General features: G+C 43.2%; 3 protein-coding genes across 5 annotated transcripts; all 3 read right to left on the bottom strand.

Moving 5' to 3' along the window:
• Nucleotides 1-81: 81 nt before the first annotated feature.
• BCIN_10g00670 (hypothetical protein) lies at nt 82-2,826 on the bottom strand. The gene is made up of 6 exons (XM_024695406.1): nt 2,363-2,826; nt 2,202-2,298; nt 1,517-2,114; nt 1,429-1,459; nt 1,244-1,381; nt 82-1,189 (listed from the first exon to the last, which is right to left on the bottom strand). The coding sequence occupies exons 1-6, from the start codon at nt 2,490-2,492 to the stop codon at nt 225-227; spliced, it is 1,959 nt and encodes a 652-aa protein (XP_024551200.1). The 5' UTR covers nt 2,493-2,826; the 3' UTR covers nt 82-224.
• A 1,889-nt stretch (nt 2,827-4,715) lies between these two features.
• BCIN_10g00660 (hypothetical protein) lies at nt 4,716-9,091 on the bottom strand. 2 transcript variants are annotated; one of them, XM_024695405.1, is made up of 7 exons: nt 8,252-9,091; nt 7,794-8,136; nt 7,526-7,733; nt 7,419-7,469; nt 6,996-7,316; nt 6,704-6,940; nt 4,716-6,634 (listed from the first exon to the last, which is right to left on the bottom strand). In XM_024695405.1, the coding sequence occupies exons 2-7, from the start codon at nt 7,953-7,955 to the stop codon at nt 5,802-5,804; spliced, it is 1,812 nt and encodes a 603-aa protein (XP_024551199.1). In that variant the 5' UTR covers nt 7,956-8,136; nt 8,252-9,091; the 3' UTR covers nt 4,716-5,801. The 2 variants fall into 2 exon arrangements, with proteins under 2 accessions (XP_024551199.1, XP_024551198.1); XM_024695404.1 differs by having other exon boundaries at nt 6,996-7,469.
• Nucleotides 9,092-16,428: 7,337 nt separating this feature from the next.
• Bcycf1 lies at nt 16,429-23,490 on the bottom strand. Of its 2 annotated transcripts, XM_024695402.1 has the most exons (11): nt 22,619-23,490; nt 19,974-22,551; nt 19,836-19,922; nt 19,622-19,782; nt 19,443-19,546; nt 19,159-19,180; nt 18,858-19,108; nt 18,654-18,737; nt 17,836-18,464; nt 17,658-17,724; nt 16,430-17,261 (listed from the first exon to the last, which is right to left on the bottom strand). In XM_024695402.1, exons 1-11 carry the CDS (start codon nt 22,925-22,927, stop codon nt 16,928-16,930), a joined length of 4,626 nt encoding a protein of 1,541 aa, XP_024551196.1. In that variant the 5' UTR covers nt 22,928-23,490; the 3' UTR covers nt 16,430-16,927. The 2 variants fall into 2 exon arrangements, with proteins under 2 accessions (XP_024551197.1, XP_024551196.1); XM_024695403.1 differs by having other exon boundaries at nt 16,429-17,724.
• Nucleotides 23,491-23,494: the final 4 nt, after the last annotated feature.

Below are 23,494 nucleotides of genomic sequence, written 5' to 3'. Positions count from 1 at the left end.
CTCACCTCGATTATTCCATTGATTCGTTACTTTCTCGCCTTTGATGTACGTGCACCATTGGGGACAGTGAGCTGGGCAGGCTGGGTAGACCCAACCTTTCGATTAGTGGTAGTGAAAGGGGTCTTGGAGACACGATATAAATACTCCAACTATAAATCGCAGGAAAGGTCTTTGGATATTCATCTACGTGATATACATGCAGCCCTCACACTCTCCCCCCACTCCTACAAACCACGGAATCTTTCCTTCCCCCTTTCCACAAACCTTAACGGCACTTTATCCCCCTTTGCCATCTTTAGCACTATCTGCGCTTGATTGCATCTCCCAAGTACCTCCTTCGTTTCTCTGATAGCTTTTCCATAAACTTCCCTCCTCTCTCCATCGTTCATACTCTGTACTTCCTCATCGCTCGCCCATCTTGACACATCCAATTCCACACTATATTTCTGAAATATCACCGTCAAAACAGCAATCATTTCCACCTGCGCGAATTTCTTGCCCGGACAAGCGCGTGGTCCCTCGCTAAAAGATATGAATGCTCCTTTGACTGGTTTAAACAATGGAGAGCTCTCACTGTCCATTTCACCCGTTACCAAGTCCTCATCTTCATCCTCATTCTCATCCCCATATGTCATCTCTTCGCCCTCTTCCGCTTTCTCGACAATCCATCTTTCCGGCACAAAATCATCCAAATCCGTGTTCCCCCCCTCCAAAACCTTATGCGGCCAATACCGCGGGTTCCTCTGTGTCCCTACAGTATTCAGATGAATAAAACATCCTGCCGGTATAACTTTCTCCACCCCATCAACCATTAACTTCTGTGCCCCTACAGTAACCTTGGGGATTGTTTCCGCTATCGGCATTAATCTCAGTTCTTCATTCAGCACCGCTCCTACCATACTATTGTACAATCTTGGAAAGTCACGCGTATATGTCCAATCCCGTGGCTTCTTTGAGCCGACAATCAAGTCGATATCAGCTTGCATAGATGTTTGAGACAAGATGGAAATAGCGAGGTAGACGAAACAAAGCTGGATGCTAGATCCAGTGGTTTCGTGACCAGCGAGGAGGAATATAAAAGCATTTGATTTGATTTCGGCTTCAGTGAGGGGCAGGTCGTCGTTTTGTTGTGAAATCACAGAGGACTTGGGGGAATCCGAAGTTTCAGTAGATGCTTTGAGCATATTTCCTTGATATTGTTAGTGTCGTCGGAAGCGACGTGAATTTACAGTTGGGATCTTACCCATTAAATCCATGGTAACTTTGTCATATTCTCCAGCTGACATTTGCTTCTTTTTATGTTCGAGTAGTCCAGCAACGTATTGATTTGTTTCTTTAAACGCTTTGTACACCTGTCCATGGCGCTTTATAGGTGAGATTTCTTGAAATGTCAGCAATATGAATGTTTGAGGGGGTCAACAAACCTACTCAACATCCATTGCGGCCATATCAATATGAGCTATATCACGATTAGTACCTCTATCTTTTTCATTGTTGTCATTCAGTTGTTACTTACAAGAATACTACTAAAAACCAAATTAATGCAATCTTTGAATCCCAATGAGTGTTCTCCAGCCGGTTTACTCAACCCTAAATTCGGCGCCTCTTCCCCTTCAATCTTCAAACTCTCATTGTCCACATCTGCTTCCCCTTCTCCTTCCCACAACTGCGGTACTCCAAATCCTACAGCACAGATAACATGCAAACTCAAAGTGGCCGTATCACTCCCTGCATCTTCCACCCTCAACTCCTCATCACCGTTCTCGCTACTCTTGCCCCTCCCACCCCAAATTCTAATCATCCCCTCCGCTTGCCTAACACTCTCCCCCCAAACCAACTTGATACTTTTCTCCCCAAAGCTCTTCGCCACTACCCTCTTATGTCTCCTCCATTCCTCTCCTTCAAGCGTCACAATATTCTTCCCAAAGAATTCCAGCACCTTGTAATTCTTCACAGGTTTGACGAAATCATTTTTTCGCGTGGTGAATTGTGCTATCAACTCTGCATTTGTCGTGCGTAAGAGGTTGAGGTTCGGGGTCGCGAATACGTAGGTGTCCCCATGGAGATCATAGGAAGAGCGGAGATCGAGGAAGGAGTTGCGGTGGTTGGCTATACTTTGGGGATGTCAGATGGCTAGATGGACTATTTTCTGAGGGTTTTCGGAGACGAGGGCATGAAAATAGTTGAGAGGAAAAACTCACTATAGCCATCCCCAATGCTTCGTCCCAGGTAATCTCCTCAAAATCGGAACAATAAATTTCAACGCAATTATATTTTCCAATCCAATTGGCACAAGAGCTAGAATCGCCCATTTACATCAGCGTCTTGGTTTCCGTTCACTCCAAACCTTGAATACACTCACGCGTCTCAATAACAGGAAATCCAGTACTCTCTGCTCTCCCTCTATACTTCAAGAACCCACGATACGCATCTCCCACTTTCCACAGCAGCAACGTCCATAGAGCTAATCCTATAAGAAATGTTCCGATCATTCCGACTTCTTTGACATCCAACGCGACGCACAATAACTTGGCAGGGCGATGAAGTTACGAATCACGGCCTCCCGAAATGCAATCAAAAAGCCGACATGCAGTTAGAGAATTGTTGACTGATGGATTGATCAAATGAATGATCGACATCGCACCAATCCTGGCGCGCATAAAAAGAGCAGGTGAACCGAGTGGAATTCAATACATGAAATCCCTCATACATGTACATATGTAAGATACGGAGAGGTACCCCTCATTCATAATCTCGACGCCTATCATTACGACTCGTAATGTATATAATCCTTCATAGATGGAACGCCTAGGTACGCATGTAAGCTGGAGGAAAACATGTGGATATAGATAAGCACAAGCAGAACGCACGTAGAACCTCCATTCAAAACCACTATCGAATTTTATATGGAGGTATGGAGTAACTATATTTGCTTATTCGACCATGATGCCCCAGAAATTCCCTCCAAAACCAGGGTCTCGTAGGTAGGTAGTATTCTTTAATCATAGTCCTATGGGTGGAAGACATTCTCTGTACTGCGTGCATTTGATTATTCCATTCAAGCATCTAGCACAGTCTAGACTCCAAAAACTCAAAGCTCACAGCTGAAACCCCACTCCTCCCCTGAAATGATAAACCAACCATGTCAACCATCAACAACCACCTCCCTTGTCCCCGCGCCCATCAATCCCACCACTCCTGATAGCGTCCTCGTCGTCTGTTCCCATATGACTGATTTGACCCTGCTGTAAGTATATAAAACTATGCTTACATATACAAGCGAGGTCCCAACAAGGTACTCGTACTCGCAGAGCTAAATATCTCACCCTACCAGAATTAGCTATCCATTCAACGAATATTGATCAACTGCCTTTGGAAACTGCCTGAAAGCGGCCAGAATTGACGTGCATATAAATACAAGGTCTATAAGTTACATGGCATCCAGATACCCCCGAAAGATACACTCAGGTACACACGGAGTATTATACAGCTTAGCTACAGTTTTTTGTCGACTGCGTGTAACCTTAGCACTAGCAATTTAGAGTAGCAGCAACTCCATAAGCAATAAGCAACAAATCCATATAACCTCGGTATATTAAAAATCCAACAAGGGTGTATTTCTTCCATTCAACCAAACTTCCCTTGGACCTTGAATCCTGCGCAATTGGAGTTCGATGACCTTGCATCATTATCGATTTGCGAGCTCCAAAAGCTCCAAGCACCAAAAGCAAACCTGACACATTTCGTTTGGATAAAAAAAAAATGTCCACCCGACATGATCGTATCCGCGCATGTATTCCTGGAGGCAACCCTGGATCAAGACCTGTTGCATGTATTGATATCCGTTCTCATACATGCAGTGCCTACGCCCTCCCATAGCCGTTTCCATACCTCGCCAAGCCGCGTGTACCGCACATTCCCTAATTTACCCATCCGTCTCTTCCTCACCCCTTCACCCTATCCATTCGAGTTTTAATCTATCATCCCAACTCCTCGGTCTAGGTCGCCGTCCGTCGCTAATATCCGAGCACACCGGGCACCAGCAAGGCAAGCACGGACACCCGTACGGGCACCAGTGGAAGTCATTTTTTTCGCTTGTACGCTACTATCGGCAATTAGATGTTGAGTTTTCGACCCAGTATAGGGGACCTATATACTATAAAGCTCTTGGCCCCTCAAAGATACTGATTATGCTGAGAGAACTATTGAATCAATACTGTTCAACCCTGGAAAATATCGTTCAATTAACAAATTCGTTAATGATTAGCGATTGATTAGTGCGTGAATATAAGCTGCATGTGCAATACCCAGACACATTATGTATCCCTCCCTTTCCATCCCCAACCTTCGCACTACTCAACATCTTACCTCACTGGTACGTCATTTGAAATCCATTCTTCTCACCCCAGTAAACTAGGTCTAAAAGCAGCTCTCCCTCAAACGAATCCCCAATTAATTCGTTCCCGCACGGCAAGGAAAGCCTACGGAAATGCTACGGAATGGTCAGCGCAAGGGATGTGGTAGTGGTAGCCAAGAAATCAAAATGCAAACAAAATTCAATCCATCCAAACCGAACGTAACAAACGCTCCAAAAATAATTGCCAGACAAGTATGTACTGCCTAAACAAATCAAACCACCACTTTAATTTTCTACCCTCCAAAAGTTTCTTCGTCAAGCTCTTTTAGTCGCTTTGCATCCACCCATTCAAACTTCATGATCATGCATGTGTGATTCTACAAACGGAATCAGGTACTGTGAGTCTTTATATTATCCATATGGATAGGCAGGTAGATGGGTAGGTATCAAGTACATGCACATGCAAATCATACCCGTCTAGCCACCCACTCAAACAAAAGAAGTAGGTAACAATATTCATTGATTATTCCAGGTCTTCTTGCATCTAGACCCGACTACTGACTGTATACATTCTCGTCTCATTTCTTCTTCCTGTTTTGTTTTGCTCCTCTCCAATCTGCCTGATGTCGTTCTCCGCATTTTCATGCTTCTTACCTTCCAATGCCATATGTGCAATATAAGGAAAGGCAACGAATTAATGAGTAAATATGTAAATAAAAATATTCCACTCTCGTAAACATAATTTAGCCGGACGGGATATGAAAGATGCCGTCTTTGAGTTCCATGCTTCAAGTAACCTTTGTGAGACGAGAAACTGCATCCATGATTCCATGTACAAATTCCCTTCATTCATGTATCCAACCATCCATCTTATATCATTACCGTCAAAACACCAATCCAATCCATAAGATAATATCCCGTACCAATGATTCAATCCATCAACCTCCATTAAAAATACCATAAAGTGCAGGGGGAAAATGGAATTCGTCCACGTATTAAATTTCCAAACCCGAGTGAGCCCAAGTTCAAAGTCCAAAGGTTCCATCCAAGGTCGAGCCCAAACTTTTCCACCGCAAAACTCTGCCAACCAATTTCAATTCCACCTCCACCCATTCGATGATATCAATAGGACACAAACGTAAGTCGGGAAAGTGAAAGAATAGGGAAAGGAAAATTAGCATAGAGCACAAAACGTAAACGAACTAATTCCAAGAAAAAACAAATAGAACACCCAAATCGAACGCTTGCACCACCACTATCTCATCTTATCTTAGTCTCCGTTGGTTTTATGCATATAAAAATATGCCAGTCATTCATGCTATGATGTGATATTCGCTCGCTTGCTCAAATAAGTATATGCCACTGTCCCACGAGGAGGATAAAAATAATCGAAGCGCCAACACTCCCTCCCAATTGCTTTTGGATAAACCTAAAGAGTCTCTCCTTAACCCTGATGAATATTAGGATCTTGCTTAAGATCTGAGTCATGGTGGGCATAATTGTTGCTGTCGAGGAAATCGAATCCTCCATGATGTTGGTGGGTGGGGAGTTGATGTGGGTGACCGAGACTTCCTGTTCGGAGCTGACTTCCCAATTGAGGAGTTGTGTCATATTGAGATCTATGAGGAAGTCCATCGTAGCTACTTTGAACGCTGTGGCCAATAGAATGCGACGGCAACACGGATTGAGAATTGGGCGGGGGAAGTTGATACGTATTAGAGGAGAAAGGTTGCGGGGAATTTGACGTAAAAGATTGGGACTGTGGTGATGTTGTGTAAAAGCTCGAGGCCGGAGATGGATTGCTGAAGAAAGATGGGGTCCAGCTCACACTTGCCTGTTGGGAATTCTGGTATTGAGCTGGAGACATTGAAGTGGACATGGAAGTGGACATGGAACGTTGAGGTTGGTCTTGTAGGCTTGAGCTACTAGGATCATTGAAACTAACACGCGGTACATATCCAGTAGCGTTATTAATGTAAGAGGAATTCTGCATGTGATCTTCGTGCTGTGGGTTGTATCGAACCGAGACGTGTCGAGCTGGTGCATACACATTATCATGTTCTCTCTGGTGGTTAGATGGCGGTCCTTGTTGTGCTTGTTGAACGTGGATGATTGACGGTGAGACCGAGCTATTTGGAGTCATTATCATTGACGAGGCTTCTATTTCTTGAGATTGCAAATCATCATCTTCAAGCTTCATTCCCTCATCCGGTTCGTCGTCTGAAATTTCCGCACCGTTTCTGTCACCATACATCACCGAAATATAGGTATCAGGGTCTAATAAGTTGTTAGCCATCTGAAAGCACTGTCTTGAAAAAATATAAAAAAGTAAAAAGAGATACCAACCTCGCTCGCCATTTTTATACTGCTCCTCCATTCGAGCAACCTTGAATATTTCCTTCAAGAAAGGTTTCTTGGCAGAATTCTCAGGATGATCTTTCTCGGTAAACCAATTCGACATGGCTTCCATCGTAACTTCTTCCAGTTTCTTGACGTTGAGGTTTAACTTTTGAACAGCGGAACATTGCTTATGATATGGCTCGATAATCATTCTCAAAATATGCACTAACAAACGTATTCGCTCTAATCAAGATATTAGTCATGAGATCTTTGATTTAGATGGTGATTTTAAACTTACCAGGTTTCAAAAGGTGATCTGGTTCTCTGTGTCGGACTGAGAGATCGCCACTTGTAGCTGGCCACCACGGTGGAGCTTTATCAGCACCCTTAGTGTATGGGTAATGTGTCTGCTTCCTAGGCTCAACGAGCTTTACAAACGCTTTTCCCATAACCTTACAAGAGGCTTGCTGCATATCCTTGAATCGACAACTGTAGAATTTCGTAACCTCTTCCTCATCACCTATTCTCAGTAACATTGTCTTTCTCTCTACGATGGGACTTGGTGTGTCTTCACTTGAGTCATCATATTGATGATGATATCTCTTAGTCTTTTTCGAACCTGTCGAATCATCATCGTCAGAATCCTCTGAACTTTGTCGAAGCTGACGGTGTCTACGCCTCTTTCCAGAGCCCGAATCGTTTCCTGCAAGTCTCCTCATACCTGGTGCGCTATCCATGCTAAAGTCACTGTACCCGCTCTCTGGGTTGTAGGCTGTAGAGGCGGACATTAGCAAGGAAGATATGGAGACCATTTGGAAGGTGACTGACATGTTGAATTTGAGAATGAGGCATCCAGGGCAGCTCTTTGTACAGATTTGTGAAAATCATTCTTCAAGTGTGGCGAGAATATTCTCGGTTGAAAATTCTTTAGAGTTTGAGAAGTGTAATTTACTTCCCTTCCATCGTCAAGAATGGCGATGACGGCAAACTCTTTTACTGGAATTCGAGCGCAGGATCTCAATGCTTCCTCCACAGTCTAGAAAAGATGTTAGCTGATTCGCTTTTCATGGGATTAACTGATTTTCACTCAACGTACAAGAGCTAGTTCGTGTGGGTGAGGGCGGTGTGGTGTAATTGGTGTGAGTCGAGGTTCGGTCAAGGAAGGTTGGCTGCAATCGAATGGTCTCTCCGCGGTGTTGAGCCATGATTCACGGCCATAACAATCCCTAGATTGCATGGGATTCTCATGTTGAACCATATTCAAGAAAGGTATTCAGATGATAGATAGAGTAAGTAAGGGCTCCGAATCTTTGGCTCGAGGCGGTGAGGTTACAAATCGAGCTATCGTATTGATGATAGACTTGACAAGTCCGTGAGGTATAAGACGTATCAGGAATTAGGAGGACGGAAGACTGCTTTAATGACTGCTTGACAATCTACTGTTTACCAAAACTTGATGTTAGCGTGTTAATTTACGCATATGCATGATAGAGATCCGAGTCTGTAAGGAGATCCAAGACATGGAGATGGAAAAAGTAAATCAATGAGGCTTACATCGAAGCCAGGGTTATCTTCGTATTAATATCATAAACTCATGGCAACTCAAAGCGAAAATTCACAGAAGGGAAAAAAAGTGGCGTTGTATCGGGATTCAATTTCGAAGGTAACACAAAACCAGATACCAGCCAGATAGGTGGGGAAGCTGAGTTTATAGTCGCAAATTATCGATTGAGGCGTCAAGTACCCAAGCATGAGACCCAAGAGTGACTATCTTACCACCGTCCCGACCGAGTATACTCTGTCCCGATACGAGACCGTACGGACCGAATCTCGGAATTGGGCGCCGAAACGCTTGTGAGTTGACGTGAGATAGGAGAGGGTGAACTGTTAGGAATCGAGTTTTGGAGGAGCGCTGAGTGTGTGTCTGTCTACACTATCCAATTGACAATTCAATCGCTGCTATATCAAGGAATCGTACGTCCACAGAGAGGATTTGAGACACTCTAATATTGTTCGGAAACCCGCAGTGGTGATTGTTTCAGTTGATTAATTTTTCGATTTTCAGGGACCTTTTTGGGCCTTAAACCGCCGTTTGATCTTCGAACCCTTGGAACCATTAGACGCGCGGGGATTCTGGACCGAGGTGGCAAGTGAGACCAGAATAGATTCTTAGATCAGTGGAGATACAATCGATTGAAAAAAGCGTCAGGAATAGATATATGATCGATCCACAACTGTGTGTAAAATGAGCAACTAGATGATAGATCTAGTCTCTCGATGAAGGGGAGAGAGGGAAGAGAAAATGGCAAGAACGAAAGGGGTGTTTTAAGATAAGGACAGAAGGTTCGAGTAAAGTCCCGTAGGCAATGTACGGTACGGTAAAAAGGCTGCTGCATGTATGAAAGAATGGGTGAGGGGATATGTATGACGCAAAAAGCCCCCTGTCGCTTGTAGGACACCAAGCTTAAACGAAGCTCTGAATTAAACTCGATGCGCTGTTCAACATGTTATGATTCACGGTTCGTTTGACTCTACAGCATTTATTTCTGTTGTGTTCTTATGTGTACATCTAGGCTTGCGGTGCGTTCGCCTTATTCAGTGGTTCGTTGAATAATAAATGTCGTGCTACCATTTGGACGGACGGAGGGGGGGAGGAAGGAGAAACGACCAAAATCGCGACCTACAACAATTGAAAATAAATAAATCAATCCTGGCGAACATTATAATGCATGTTGTCTCAGTCCTTGAAGCAGCAAGCCAGAATTTCCAAGAGGATTTGATCATCACGGAGCACCCAGATTGTTGGGTACAGCTTTTCAAGCCATGGAAAACCTATTGACTAGATGATTGACGGAAATCCATGTTATCCATGTTTTGGTGTAGACACATGGACCACTGCAAAGACCAGTAAGGAATTAGAGTATACCACGCAACGGTTCCTGGGGTTTCAAAAAATAATCCTTGACGGTTGTCTTGCCGTCTGTTGTATTACTCGGCTTGGATTAATGTATTCATGGACTAATGGACTAAACTAATGGACTAAGGGATTGAATTGAACGAGGGTGGTGTTGTGATACTCTTACGATGCGACGCGATGTGATGCTGGTATAGGCTGGATAATAAGCGATGCCAATCTGCCTATGCTTGCTTTGGTGGATAGCCCCTTCGGACTAGATAAGATAAAGATTGGTGTTGTGATATCTTTACTGTTGTGGTATATTCTTGCAATAAATACAATAAATATAATATGCTATGCTATGCTATGCTCACTTCGTATGCAAAATTCGTGTTAATCACCCTTTTAGTTTAGATGTAAGAAGACAGCTGTCGGTTTGTCGGCTCGTATTGGTAGTTTGCTGCTTTCGATATTGCTACTTTCTATCTTTATGAATTTGTTTCTAAGATAACAAATCAGCTGCAGCCTCGATGCCACCAAGAAGCAAACTTTTTGAGTGAAAAATCATCTGGTCGAGGCAGATAGTTCTGTGGAATTAAATCGAGATACGTGGGGAATCGTGGGGGGACGGGACCATAATCACAACCATCAACGGCCCTTCGAGAATTAGGAAGTCTAGAATTGATACCAGGTGTAGTGTTCTATACTTGGAAAGCATGGATTCGAAGAGGGGAGGGCCGGGGCGCATGTTGCGGGAAAGGCAAACACCGTAGGAAAGTAATGCTGCGATGAGAATCGAGAGGTAAGCCTGAATGTACATACTTCCAAGACTTTGTGGCTTGCTTGGTGTTACCATGAAGATTAGGGTCCATGTGCATAAATATATGGACACAGTAGACTTATCTGGGTAACATTTCCTGCACATCAAGAATCGAGTTGAACCTTCTGGATAAGATGTATAGACAGATATTTCGAAGCTATTCATCTACTCGAGGGGATGAAGTGAAGTTGTCATTGAGCTCGAGCTAAAGAAACTTCAGGTCCATGCACTAGGTACCAAATTCATTAATCAGTCAATAAGGCTACTAGCTCCTCCTGATTATTTTTTCCTGTTTTCTTTTTTCTTTTCTTTTTCGCTTTCTTTTTCTTTTCACATCCGTATACCCTTCTCTCCTTCGGTAAGAAGTACCCCTCTCAACTGCAATGCGGTACGTCAAGAAAAATCCCCTCAACATTTTGAGCTATGCCTGCATCGGTACCTAGATAGCTGAGTGAAAAAAGTCGTCTTATTGGATTCCTACAATATTTCGTAATATTTGACCTCCATGCAGATCACTCCGGGCCCTGGACCTAGTCTACAATACAGTTTGCGGGGTCAACGACAACCGAGAGTTAATTAGAAACTTTTGATGAAGCTAGCAAACGACACCAGACCTAACATATAATTGTTGGAAGCCCCCTTAGGGACCAAGAAACCTACCGTTGACCTCAAATGAACTCGAATGGCTTAAACCATCTATTGGACGATTTCAGTTGTTCGATTGTGAAGCTTGTGTGGTTTCATACTACGCTTAGTTTTCAGCTTTGCAAGAGCATCACAAGTAATTCACAACCTCATCCGAAATACTGGGTTGTATGCTTTTCTTTCTTTGATTTCCCTATTCCTTCTTCCTTGCTTCCTCTCGTGAATTTCATTTACACATTGCTGTTTGTGTAACCAATCTAAGATCGTACAACATCAAAACAGTAATTTCTAGCCAATGACCAACTAGAGGGTTCAATGACTAGAGCTCAAATCCTACGGAGATCGTCTGATCTACCCGAATCCTGCTTATGGTAAGGATGTATCACGTATATCCACTCATTAGCTCAAAATTTCAATGTTCAATTCATCTTCGGCTGGAAGATTGATTGCATATGGCAACAAGAAGTCTCCGCCAATAGCAAAGTCGTACATAGTATGAGTGTAATCGTCCGACCTCGTCATCCCAGAGCAGACAGATTCGGAGAAATACCTCCCGATTCAATCGAACATCAAGTAGATATGATACAGAGCATTTCCAAATCGCATCACCAGTGACGTGATGTTCGAGGGCATACTTCACTCGCACGATCGTTATCGAAAGGTCAATTATCATCTCGGAGAAAATGAGGATGTGTGAGATCCCGACCGAAGTTGCATACCCGGAAGCGGTGAAAAGTGGTGGCATTTGACGGCGCGTATCAAGATCTGCAGGAATGCAATTGCAACGATTCATATTCCGCCATTTTTCAACTCTAGATATTAGCAATCGCCACGAATATGAGAACGTAGCGGTCAGGAAGAGTAGTGCTCTTTCTATCCAAGTGGTCTAGTAAGGTCATCATGCAACTGACCACAGGTCACTGATCATCACAAGCTCTCACTTCAGAGACTGTATGAAGTCTATGAATGATCCGGTTCTTGAATTCACCGGTAAGAACATTGTGATTTTCACCACTGCATGTTACTCTCGCTTTACGCCCATATCAGCGTCGTGCCACAAGCATACGCGAAAGCCCACAATAGATTTGCATTGTCGCGTGCCAGTCTTATAAATGTTTGGCGTGCTTTTACAGCAGTCTCTTATATATATATATATATATATTAGATATAATTTCGAGCTAGGTTATCATACACACAACATTTAGCAAGGATATACTCTAGAGCCCATGAATTTTATTAAGCCTTTTAAGGGCAATCCATTGGTTTATAATGCTACGCGATATTTCCTTTGATCTTTTCCTCGAATGGGTGACATGAATATATAATTACACATGAGAAACGGTCTTCTCTACATCTATTCAGTTAGTCATATACATATAAGCGAACTATTTTACACTTTCTTTGATATTACTCAAGTTGCTCAACGATGTTCCCAATCAATGACAGAGTCAAGCTCCCCATGTTAGCTTCATATTGTGGCAGCCAAAGTTTTGTTTATAGATTTTACCAAATAATACTATTCACAGACTACGGTTACTATGATATCTCGTTGCACGTCTCTTCTGGCAGTTAAAGTCGTACACAATGACGGAGGTGTCATGTTCCTTGCATGTTTCCGTGGCATAAAAGAGTCAAGCCGACTCAAGAAATATTCGCACGTAGCTTCGAGGGTTTACATGATATCATATTTCTGTGTAATAGCACTAGATCTTAAGTAACATACTTGTATCGAAACCTCGGAGTTGATACTAATGTGTGTCAACACTTGACCAATGCTGAATACTGTACATATTTGTTCATTATTACTACAAGCCCTGCCAAATTGATTCAGATTCGATCACATGCTTAAGGGCCAATCAATCAAACCATTTTACCTTCTAGCTTCTTACAACAGCTTGAATCTAGGTCGACCAAATGTTACACAAAGCCCTTCTAATGCTCCATCAACCCTTCGTTATCTGAAAATTGGTATCCAATCAAACCCGCATATCATCCCAGCTAGATTTACTTACACGTTACAACATCACCAGATGTCACCTTTATCAATATTCAACTAAGCAACAAATTTCTTCTTTCAGCATTCTCTACCGTCGAAACGGTGTAACCACATAAACGCACAAGGCCCGATCTAATACTCATTCAAGCGCGGGACCGGCTTACACTCCATCATGTAGCACAGCGATCTATTTCCACAATGATACTTTCCACGTTTTACGCTTGATTTCTATGGAATCTACCTTGTCTGTACGTCCTGACACGGCATCGGCTCCTACTACATTTAAAAGTACTTCCTACTATAAGCAATGGAACCCGAATTCGACTCAACGAAGAGCATACCACATCCGAGAATCCGAGGATCCAATCTTTCCCCAAGAGAGATAAAATGCCTCACAATACTTGACATTCCATACACCAAATTATGCGGTTCAAGGTCTTGATTCCCACCTCGTGGTACACCGAGCCAAACTTTCCTCTCCGCGCCATTTCTTGCTCCTCATCATTCTAGCCCATGACCATCTCTTGTTCAGCCCGTCGACGTAGTTTGTTCAACTTCAACTTTGCATCCCAGACACCGATTATCCCAGCATATTTACAACCTCACATTTCACAAAAGCGACAAGGTATACTCGAATCCTCCGCAGTGCTCGCACGTCAAGGGATGTTCTCCCAGAATCTTGTTTGACTTAAGGTTATTTCTTGTGGTATACAATATGTTACCCTCATTACGTCTTTCTGCAAGAATGGGCTGATCCCCTTTCTCAAAGAAAAATCGACCCTTTTGGTCCTGTCTTCCATAGTACAACATATGCGGTTGGAGATTACACATGTTGAATTGCAGATTATATGAATTTCCATCGAGTAAAATATTTTGCCTTGGGGGGGAAAATAGAGCTGTGTCACATTAGCTTTTTCTCCATTTTTCCCCAGATCCTGAATCGCACCTTCCACAGTAATGTCCCTTTATAATATCTATCTATGCATAAATTCGCAACTAGCAGATCTTCCTGGCCGTATCTATCCCATAATCCAACACCGTATACATAACCCCCTATTCCCGTTTCGCTATCTTCACCAACCATCCAATGTCTATCCGAGGCTAATGCACACATCACACAGCGGCAACTACGGCAACTACGGCCCATGAAAGAACACACGATCTACTACCGTCCTAAAATCTATCTCATTACCCAACCAAACGTTTCAGCCATCATTTCAGTTGATTGAATTCATTCGGCCACTTTCTCATCTAATCTGATTCTTCACACCATCTCTCTTCAAGATCACTATATCACTATGCCAATACAATACCTACCACATTTCACCATTTGACGGTTCGCCAAGATTTTGGTATTCCTCCTAATCCATTCTTTGGTTTGGAAGTAGGAGAAGCCTCCGCATTTAATATTTCATGCATGATTCGAATTCCATCTCATATAGCATACTGACTCATTTCATGATTCGTACCACCACTGCATCCATTGTGTATCGATATATGAAATTTTCAATCTTGAGAATCATGCTCTGCATACCTGAGAGAAACCGGACGCACCACCGCATATTCTCCACCCGCTCTCAACCAGCTTTCAGCCCCCAATCTTTTCTTCAAGACTTTTCCTCGCCTACTTGCTAGAATACTATCCATATGCCCAGTTTGCTCCGCTGCAAAACCACCAGTGCCACATCTCACCATTCAATGTTCCACCACATCCCCATAGCCCTCAACTACCTCACCATCCACCACTTCACCTCTCACAGAATACCACATATACGCTCCAACTACCCCGCCATCCAATGCATCTTGTTCATCCATATATCTCATCCAAGCATCTCCCTCTATTTCCACTAGGCAGCTCTTTTGCAGATGCTCCACATCCAATCATCCAGACTGACTTGAACATCATATCTTCGGAGCAAACTCCGCTTCCACGAGGACCCTGAGTTCATGCCCAACTATCCGGATGCAAAAGAAAAATAACACGCTGTAAATGCAGCATGCAGCATGCAAGCTACGCAATGTGATTTGGAGTATGCGATGCAATATGTTGTGTTACGCGAGGTGGGCAGGCATTCTTTACCTTGTCAGGGATTCGATGTGAGATTTCGAGTCATTACTGAGAGGGGGCGATTTTTCATGACGATGCATTTAATCTAGCTTCGTCACTGCTTCATAGCTCCTTGAATTCTCACATGGTAAATGGTAATGATTGTATTCGACGAATTAAAGATGATGGATGCGACTCCCTCAATGCACACGTACCAAGCCGGCCAAACAGATGACGGGATTCAAAATCGGATTACAAAGTGGAAGTTTCGGATCGAGAAGTGCAGATTGGAAGTAGTTATTGTTATGAAAACCGGAGGTATCTCCTTCCTCTTAACCTTGATGCTTTGAGATCCCTCGGTCGCGAAGTGAGATCGATGTGTGGTCTAGGCGAAGTGATGGCAGGGGGAGGAAGGCATGTTTTGAATTGACATCAGTTGACAAATAATGACATTCAATATGGATTGATTCAACGGTATCTCTTGGACTTCTAGTTTACCAATCTTTCAAGCCCAGACAATGAGTATCTCACCAGGCCGAAGAGATTAAGAGCCATGACTGTGTCTACTTACCGAAAGGTTCCATCTGCATTTCGAACTTCATTTTTATAATCAAATTTAATCATACTTTGGATTCAATTCCTTCGACTCGGCTCTTCATTTACTTCTACATCTCCTTCTTTATACATCATCCTCTGCGCTTGTAAACTATTAAATCATGGTCCGAGGTCCTTGTCACCACAAGCCCTGTGAGACCAACATCTCCAGTCCGAGGCTTTCACCTCCATCTCATCGCAATCCAAGTGCTTCCTCACGGGATACCTGTATAAGAAGCTCGATTGTTATCTTATCTGATCTCGTCCTAACAGAATTCCGTATTTTAACATATCATGTAACTACAAACCCTCCTTATCCAATCTATCCTAGTATCGACACCTCGTCAAATCTGTGCCGTCTAGGCCCTAGTCATAAACTACCTCCTTTCCGTCTCATTATCACTATATTTCTTCCATTCCCATCTCCTCCATGCCCTCTTAATTGCCTTGTCTTCCTTTAACTCCATTGTCTCCTTTTCGCTATCGAGTAGACACTGCCTTCATCAGCAACCACGCCATCATCTGTTGCTCAGATGCCTCGATCTTACACTCCCTCGATCTAGCCCTAGGTTGAAGAGCCTTATACTATACCTCGACTTTTGGACCCATGATGCCCGCCCATACTACCACACTTCTTGGGTATATTTTTTGGCAGCTAAGCACTTTGAAGGGTTTAATGTCGTTTACCTTTATCTGATGCATTAGATATGTGAATACCGAACAAGCGCCCAAATGCCTTTGGAAATTCATCATCATCATCACCATCACCATCACCATCAGCTCAAGGGAGATCACACCCTGATACACATGTACGTATATTCAGATCTTACAGCCACATCTTAGGTTTACACATATATCACCACCAGCCGGGAATGCATCATGATAAAACCCATCCAAAATGTTTCATAATATTCAAAATTTTCAATACACGATTCCCCTCTCCTTTATCCACAAGCATTCACTCAGTCAACACCCTCCAATATTTTCCCTTGCATCTCAACTCTTCATTTTACAATTTTACCATATAAAAATTTTCCTTTCCATCCTTAAAACCCAATATGCGAGACAGGACAAAGAAATGTACCTAAGCCATGTGCAAAACAATAGTGCAATTTCAATCTTCGACTAATCTTTTGAAAAGAGGTGACCTAAGTTTTTTCCCGACTTCTTTCAACCCATCACTTCTCCCTTAATTATTTACTCGGCCACAAATTCTCTCACTTACTCCTAATTTATCTCACACTCCCCTCCAGTCCCGCTTCTCTGACCAACTTCCAAAAGAGACCCCTCTTCTCCATAAGGTTTTTAGGGCTATCAAATTCCTTAACCTGTCCCTGCTCCAACACTACAATTCTATCACTATCCAAAATTGTATTAATGCGATGCGCAATCGTAATGATTGTTCTCTTTGCGAAAAGTGGAGATCGTAATGTTGTCTGCAATAGTGCATCCGTTTCCACATCTACCGCCGCGGTGGCTTCATCTAATACTAGAATATTAGAAGGAGCAAGGAGTGCTCGTGCAAGAGAGACAAGTTGTCGTTGGCCTTGAGAAAGATTGGATCCGCTATATCCGGTAAAAGATGTGGTTAGCTTATCTCTGTCCTTAGAAAACCAGGCTGAATGAAATTGTGTGATTTTTATGTTGGGAATTCAGATTAGGGTTGTGTTGCAAATGGTGTTGTGATAAATGTGGTAACAGTTTCATTGATATTAGGAGAAGAGGAAAGAAAAGTACGGAAAAAACGGGATCTTTGAGCGAGAGATTAAACGATGGAATAAGAAATCGCAAATCAAAACTGGAGGATAACGCAAAAGAATGGCATGTGATGTTTAATGTTTGTGACGTTGGGCAGTGACGTGGTGAAAGGTTTGGCAAAAAGGACGAAAGGAAAAATCATGGAAATAGGAGGGTGACCGCGGAAAAGGGTTCAGCTTAAGATAAGGAGATGGTATCACGAACCCTTCTTGAATTTTAGCTTCCAATCCACCACTCATAGTCGAGACGTGATCTTTTAACCTTGCATGTTCTATAAGGAAGATTGGTTAGCGAAAGTGTCGGTATTACACGCCGCTTGCAATATATGATCACTCATATCTCACAAACAACGCCGAGTATCTTCGTCTAGAGTTACACTTACCTAGTACGCTCCACAACTCTGTATCATCATGTACATGACCTGGATCAAGGTTATCGCGTACTGTACCCTCGAACAGAGCCGCATCTTGTGGGATGATTGCTAGTCGACGTCTTAGATCTAGTAGCCCTATTGTTGACGTATTCAATGTATCAATGCTGATATTACCCTCACTCGGCTCGATGATCCGAAATAGGGCTAATGTCAAACTAGATTTTCCTGCACCTGTCCGACCTACTACTCCAATCTTCTCGTGTGGCTTGATGTCAAGGTTGACATTTTTGAGCACGAGGTCCAAGCCTTCACGGTATCGTGTGCTGTAATTATTGAAGTTCACTCCGCCCGATGCAGGCCAACTGATTGGTGGTCGATGTCTGTGAATCACTTCTGGAGCTTCACTTGGTAATCTAGCATACTCGAGGACACGTTCGACAGATACGATATTTGTTTCCACTTCAACCGTTTGACGAACAATCCAATTTAAAGATTGTGTGATTTGAAGAGCATATGACATTGCCAGTCCGACAAAACCGGAAGATAGGGGACGTCCAGCAGCCACAGTCGCGATAGACAATCCGGCGGCGGCTAAGATGATAATCGATCCGAGGAATTCGAGTCTTACAGCAAGCCATCTGCAGATGAATGATGTCAGTTTAATGTAATATCCCAGATGTTCTCGAACACCAAGCAATTGGTCTGTGCTTGGTGATGCGATCTATGGGGAACAAGTTTCACTTTGATTTAAACAGCCAATCACGTGTGGCGGGCGTACCACAGAGGTTGGATTGGAAAACACGATTATGAAGGGTTACATGACATACCGATTGCTATTGATAGATGGAAAGTAAGCTCTCAAATTAGCGTCAACTCTCCATTCATTTTCTTGTGTGAATCGTTTTTGTTGACTAAAGCACCGACAAATTAGTATCCTGAATGTCTTGAATAATCTCCGTTTCCGAAGTCTCAAGTTTCGAAAACCGAGATGGTGGATTACGCAGATGAGAATTTCTGTCCATAGTCCTTACCGATAAGCTCGGATGGTGCCGATTCCTCCAAGAGATTCCTGGAAATGGGCGTAAATTGGACTTCGGCTGACACTATCCAAGCGCTTCAACTCACGGGAAGTGCGGAGATAATAACGCTGCACCCAGTAATACACGCCTGCCAGCGGGAAGATGAAGGCAATAAAAGGTGGGCTTGCTACAGAAATGACGACTAGGGTAAACAATGCCCGAGCTGTGTTGACGAATAGCATGTTAAAAGTCCTCGCAAGTACCTAACACGGGTTAGAACATGTCAAAATGTCTGGTTGTACTTCATAGTTACCTCATCTATCCGATAAACATCACTAAATATGACCTTGTTAGCTTGTAGTCTTGGCAGATCCGATCTCGGGTACGAATGGAACACTGCAATGAAAGAAACACAGAAAGCCAGGACATTGATAGAACCACATGTGCACTATACTGAGAAAAGCGGGGTGATAGGGCAACTAGCAGGCTCAAGGAGAACCATAAAACTCTGAAAAGAGGTGCCGATAGATGGTGCCAATCGAAAATATTCCGCGACAGAGAAAAATAAAAAAGATAAAACGGTTGCCCACTACATACCTCGAAAAGCGATTGAGAATACGACCTGCGGGAGTAGTTTCGAAGAAGGACATTGGAGATCGGAAAATGGCAAATGCCATACGCTCATGAAGTTTCCTAGATGCCTGAGAGGTGCTAGGTTAGCTTTTGTGGCTACTTTGCATAATGCGAGAACCCGCTTCCTGGTCGGGCAACCTTACCTCGATAGAACAGAATATCCACAAGATCAAGGTTTGGACAACCACGAGAGCGGCAGATCCAATACCAAAGGCAAAGTATACACCAATGTACTTGCCGACATCTCGGTTGATGCCAAGTTTGTCATTGGCCTCGGCCCAGCTTTTAAGCCATACACTGCCACCTGTGAAAAGTCAGTAAATGGATTTGTGTGCAAGACAAATGAAGTAAACCTACTGATCTGTGCCGTTTGTGCGCCAACCAACATAGTCAAATAGATCAAGACGGCAGCAAGATTACTAGTCTTAGCATATTCAGCATACACTAATCAAAGTTAGTACTTCATGCAGTGGTTGTGAATTCATATATGCCTACCATCCCATTTCACTTTTCCTTGTTCAGAATGTTCTTTGCCTTGCTTAGATTTCGAACCATCTTCTTCATCACGTAGTTTGCCTCTTGGACCCCTGAAAGTTGCTGTACTGGCACGTCTCAACGTATTAGAGCTACCCTTCCTCTTCTTAACACCTGATCCCCCAGGTCTAATGGGTTGAAGTTGTGTCAAATGTTCTTGGGCTTCTTCAGCTTCGTCCTTTTCTTCCTCTTCTCCTGGCTGCTCAAAGTCAAGTATTGTTGAAGAATCGCTAGTTTCGGTGGTTTCAGAATCTGTGGACACATCCTTGTTTTCGGATGTGTTAATCAGATTTGCAATCTCTCCTCTTCTAGCAATGGCCTGATCATATGTACCGCGTTCGATAATTTTAGTATCTCGAATCAAGCAGATGAGGTTCGCCTCTTTGAGAACGGGAATAGAGTTTGTGGCAAGGACTCTAGTCTTTCCACTGAGTAATCCGGTTGAACCAAAGACATTATCGATTAAGTGTCTGCCAACATGTTGATCAACAGCAGATAAACAATCGTCTAATAGATACACATCAGCTCTAGCGTAGACTGCCCTTGCCAAAGTCAATCGTGCTTTTTGACCTCCACTCAAGGAAATACCACGCTCTCCGACCTCAGTTTCATCACCATCTGGCAATTGAGCAAAATCCTCCGAAAGTGCGCAGGCCTTGACAGTTTTATCATAAAAGGTAGGATCAAAACGGTGACCGAATAGGATGTTTTCCTTGACGCTAGCATTCATAACCCATGGTTGTTGCGCTACATAAGCTGTTTTTCCGTGAACGATTACCTGGCCTTTAACTTTCCAAAGATCACCAAGAAGTGCTTGTAAGAAAGACGACTTTCCTGCTCCGACTCGACCAACGATACAAGTAAGTTCTCCCTTATGTGCAGAGAAATGAATATCTTGCAGGACATTGCGGTCAGAGTTTCTGTCCCAAGTAAAGGTAGCATCTCTGATAGTCAAAGACTCTTCACCGTCCTCCTCAATAGGACCCTTCAAAATTACCGCGTCAGGTTGTAACTCTTCGGCTGTGAAGAATGATGTCAAACGCTTGACAGCAACGGAAGCTTCAATGATGGAGGTAATGACCATAGGAAGAATTGCCAACGGGAATGTTAATAAATTAAGCAAAGTTAAAGTAGGGAACACAATATCAGTGGTTAGTGGACTGTTGGTAGTCAACACAAAAACAGCGAATGTCGAACAAGACACCAAAAATGGTGTGGTAGACCAGGTAAAATTGGCAACTGATTGGGCAGCACCAATCTTTCGTAGAGTTTTAAGTTCCTGGTCATTTCTGACAAAGTTTAACTTGGCCATGAAAGCAGAGCTCCAGGCATAGAGCTTAATACTCTTCATATTGTTGATAATTTCCGCGATCAATCTTGTTCGAGAATCCTTATTCTTCATTTGCTCCTGTTGTAACTTTTTCATTAGGCGAGCGATGAGGCCATTGATTGGAATCATTAGAAGCATAGCAGCGACACCAGCTAACATTGATAACCCGACTAACTGATATAAAGATACCATGCAGAGAATTATTTGATATGGAGCTGACCATAATTGTTGACCGTATTGAGTAAGATCTTGAAGTCTTTGGGTGTCAACAGCCATGTAGTTGACAATATCTCCAGTAGACTTGCTAGCTCGTCCTTCGTTCGATAGCTTAAGTGATTTCCCGTAAATTGCTGCTGTCAAGGCGGTCTTAATACGCATACCAGTTTCAAAGGCTCTCTGGAAGTATTGATGCAAAGCCATGGTTTGTCCTACAGAAACAGAAAACATGCCCAAAGCGATAGCTGCTCCTCGAATTACAGGCTGTGGTTCATCGGTCGTACGTGACTTGACCCATTTGATCAATAGCTTCAAAAGTTGCGGTTGTATGAAGGCGAGCGAATCGCTGACAGTCTTGAAAAGAGCGCCACGGAAATATGGCCCACTGAAAGATCTGAAGATAGCCATCCAAAGAGATGGGGCTTTTTTGTGTTCGATTTCATAATCCCAGGCCTCCTGAAATGTCTCGCTACATGACTTGGTGGTATCCCTTTTTGCCAAATTCCATAGATCATCCTCTGTCAAGTATTTCTTATAACCCTGTTTCATCATTGGAGTCATCCAACCAAATGTGAGGATCGAAAATACAGTGGCATATTCGACAGGACATTCATCTTCATCTTCCAATGCCGAATATACGCTCTGCTTCTTTGGCACAAGCCACTCCAAGCCAAATTCAATCAACGATAACCCAAATCCAACACAGTATGCGATGAAGTATGGAAGGTGCTCGTGGTAGATTTGTTGGGATATCAACGATCGGAGCTTGACTGCGTATGCGATGTTGAGAAGGAGCCAGTAAAAGAGTACAACGCCGTTTGGATTGCGTAGCCGGGTATGTTCGAGCCATTGAATGGTAAAAATGACACCAAGGGATGCGATCTGTAGAAGACTGGTCCAGAATCTAAAATCGCCCGCCCACACATCAGGGTAGTTAAGTATCTGTATAACGAGTTGTACTGCGACTGAGGTTGCGATTCCTATTATAACGGCCTGTGCAATGTTGGATAAGCATTTTTCCATCAATTTTGTTTCTTTCAATCACTCGTGAGAATCATACCTGCTTGAGCCAAAAATGCCAGTTTTTCTTTACTTCTGCCGTAGTCTTCCTTCTTACGAGCCACCATATAGCGATAGCACCTCCTAGGATTCCAAAGGCCGCGACAGAGCTCACCCAAACATCCATAAAACACGGTGTGAAGTCATAGCGATGAGGACTCAATGGACCCCATCCCTCCTTGTTACCGCATAACGGTTGCGATCTCGATGTGTCTGCGGCGAGATATCCACTACCAAGCTGCTCCTGCAATGCGCGAAAGCCAGAGAAGGAGCCTGTCTTGAGGATGCTCTGCGATGAGCTAACGACCATGACCGATATGTGGTAGTGGTACTTTGTGTACTGAATCCCTCCTTCGATAGACGATAGAGGTTTTCAGAACTAGAGATATGGGCGTATGGAAGAACAGTTCATTCGTTCTGTAGCACAATGACCGAATAAATGATGGAAGTGGCAGAGGTTTTGGACGGATTTTTGTCTGATGGGGTACGAGTTTACAGTACGGGACCGACCACAATGGAACTAACTTATAATTATTTGGTAGATAGGTACGGATTTAAGCTATGACGGGTGCGTTCAATCCGATTCCCTTGACCTTGAGCATAATTATTGATTAACCTTACAAAGCAAAGCAGAGCGACACGAGCAGAAGGAAAAAGAAAAAGTGCGAAGAGATGGCACAGGACAGGATAATGCTACGTATCAATGCAATAAATTCTCTCCATCTCTTTCTTTAGTCAACATCTTCGATCAACTCCTTTTTGTGATAAGGAACTCCCTAGCCACCTAGATAGACGTCATTGGAGCGTGACCTTACATCTGTGCCTATCACATCAGATCTATTTCAGCACATAAAATTCATGGCTACTCCTATCTAGA

The sequence above is a fragment of the Botrytis cinerea genome, chromosome 10 (assembly GCF_000143535.2).
Source record: "Botrytis cinerea B05.10 chromosome 10, complete sequence".
Lineage (NCBI taxonomy): Eukaryota > Fungi > Ascomycota > Leotiomycetes > Helotiales > Sclerotiniaceae > Botrytis > Botrytis cinerea.
The sequence above is the reverse complement of the archived record's forward strand: the minus strand, read 5'-3'. Positions and strand labels throughout refer to the sequence as shown.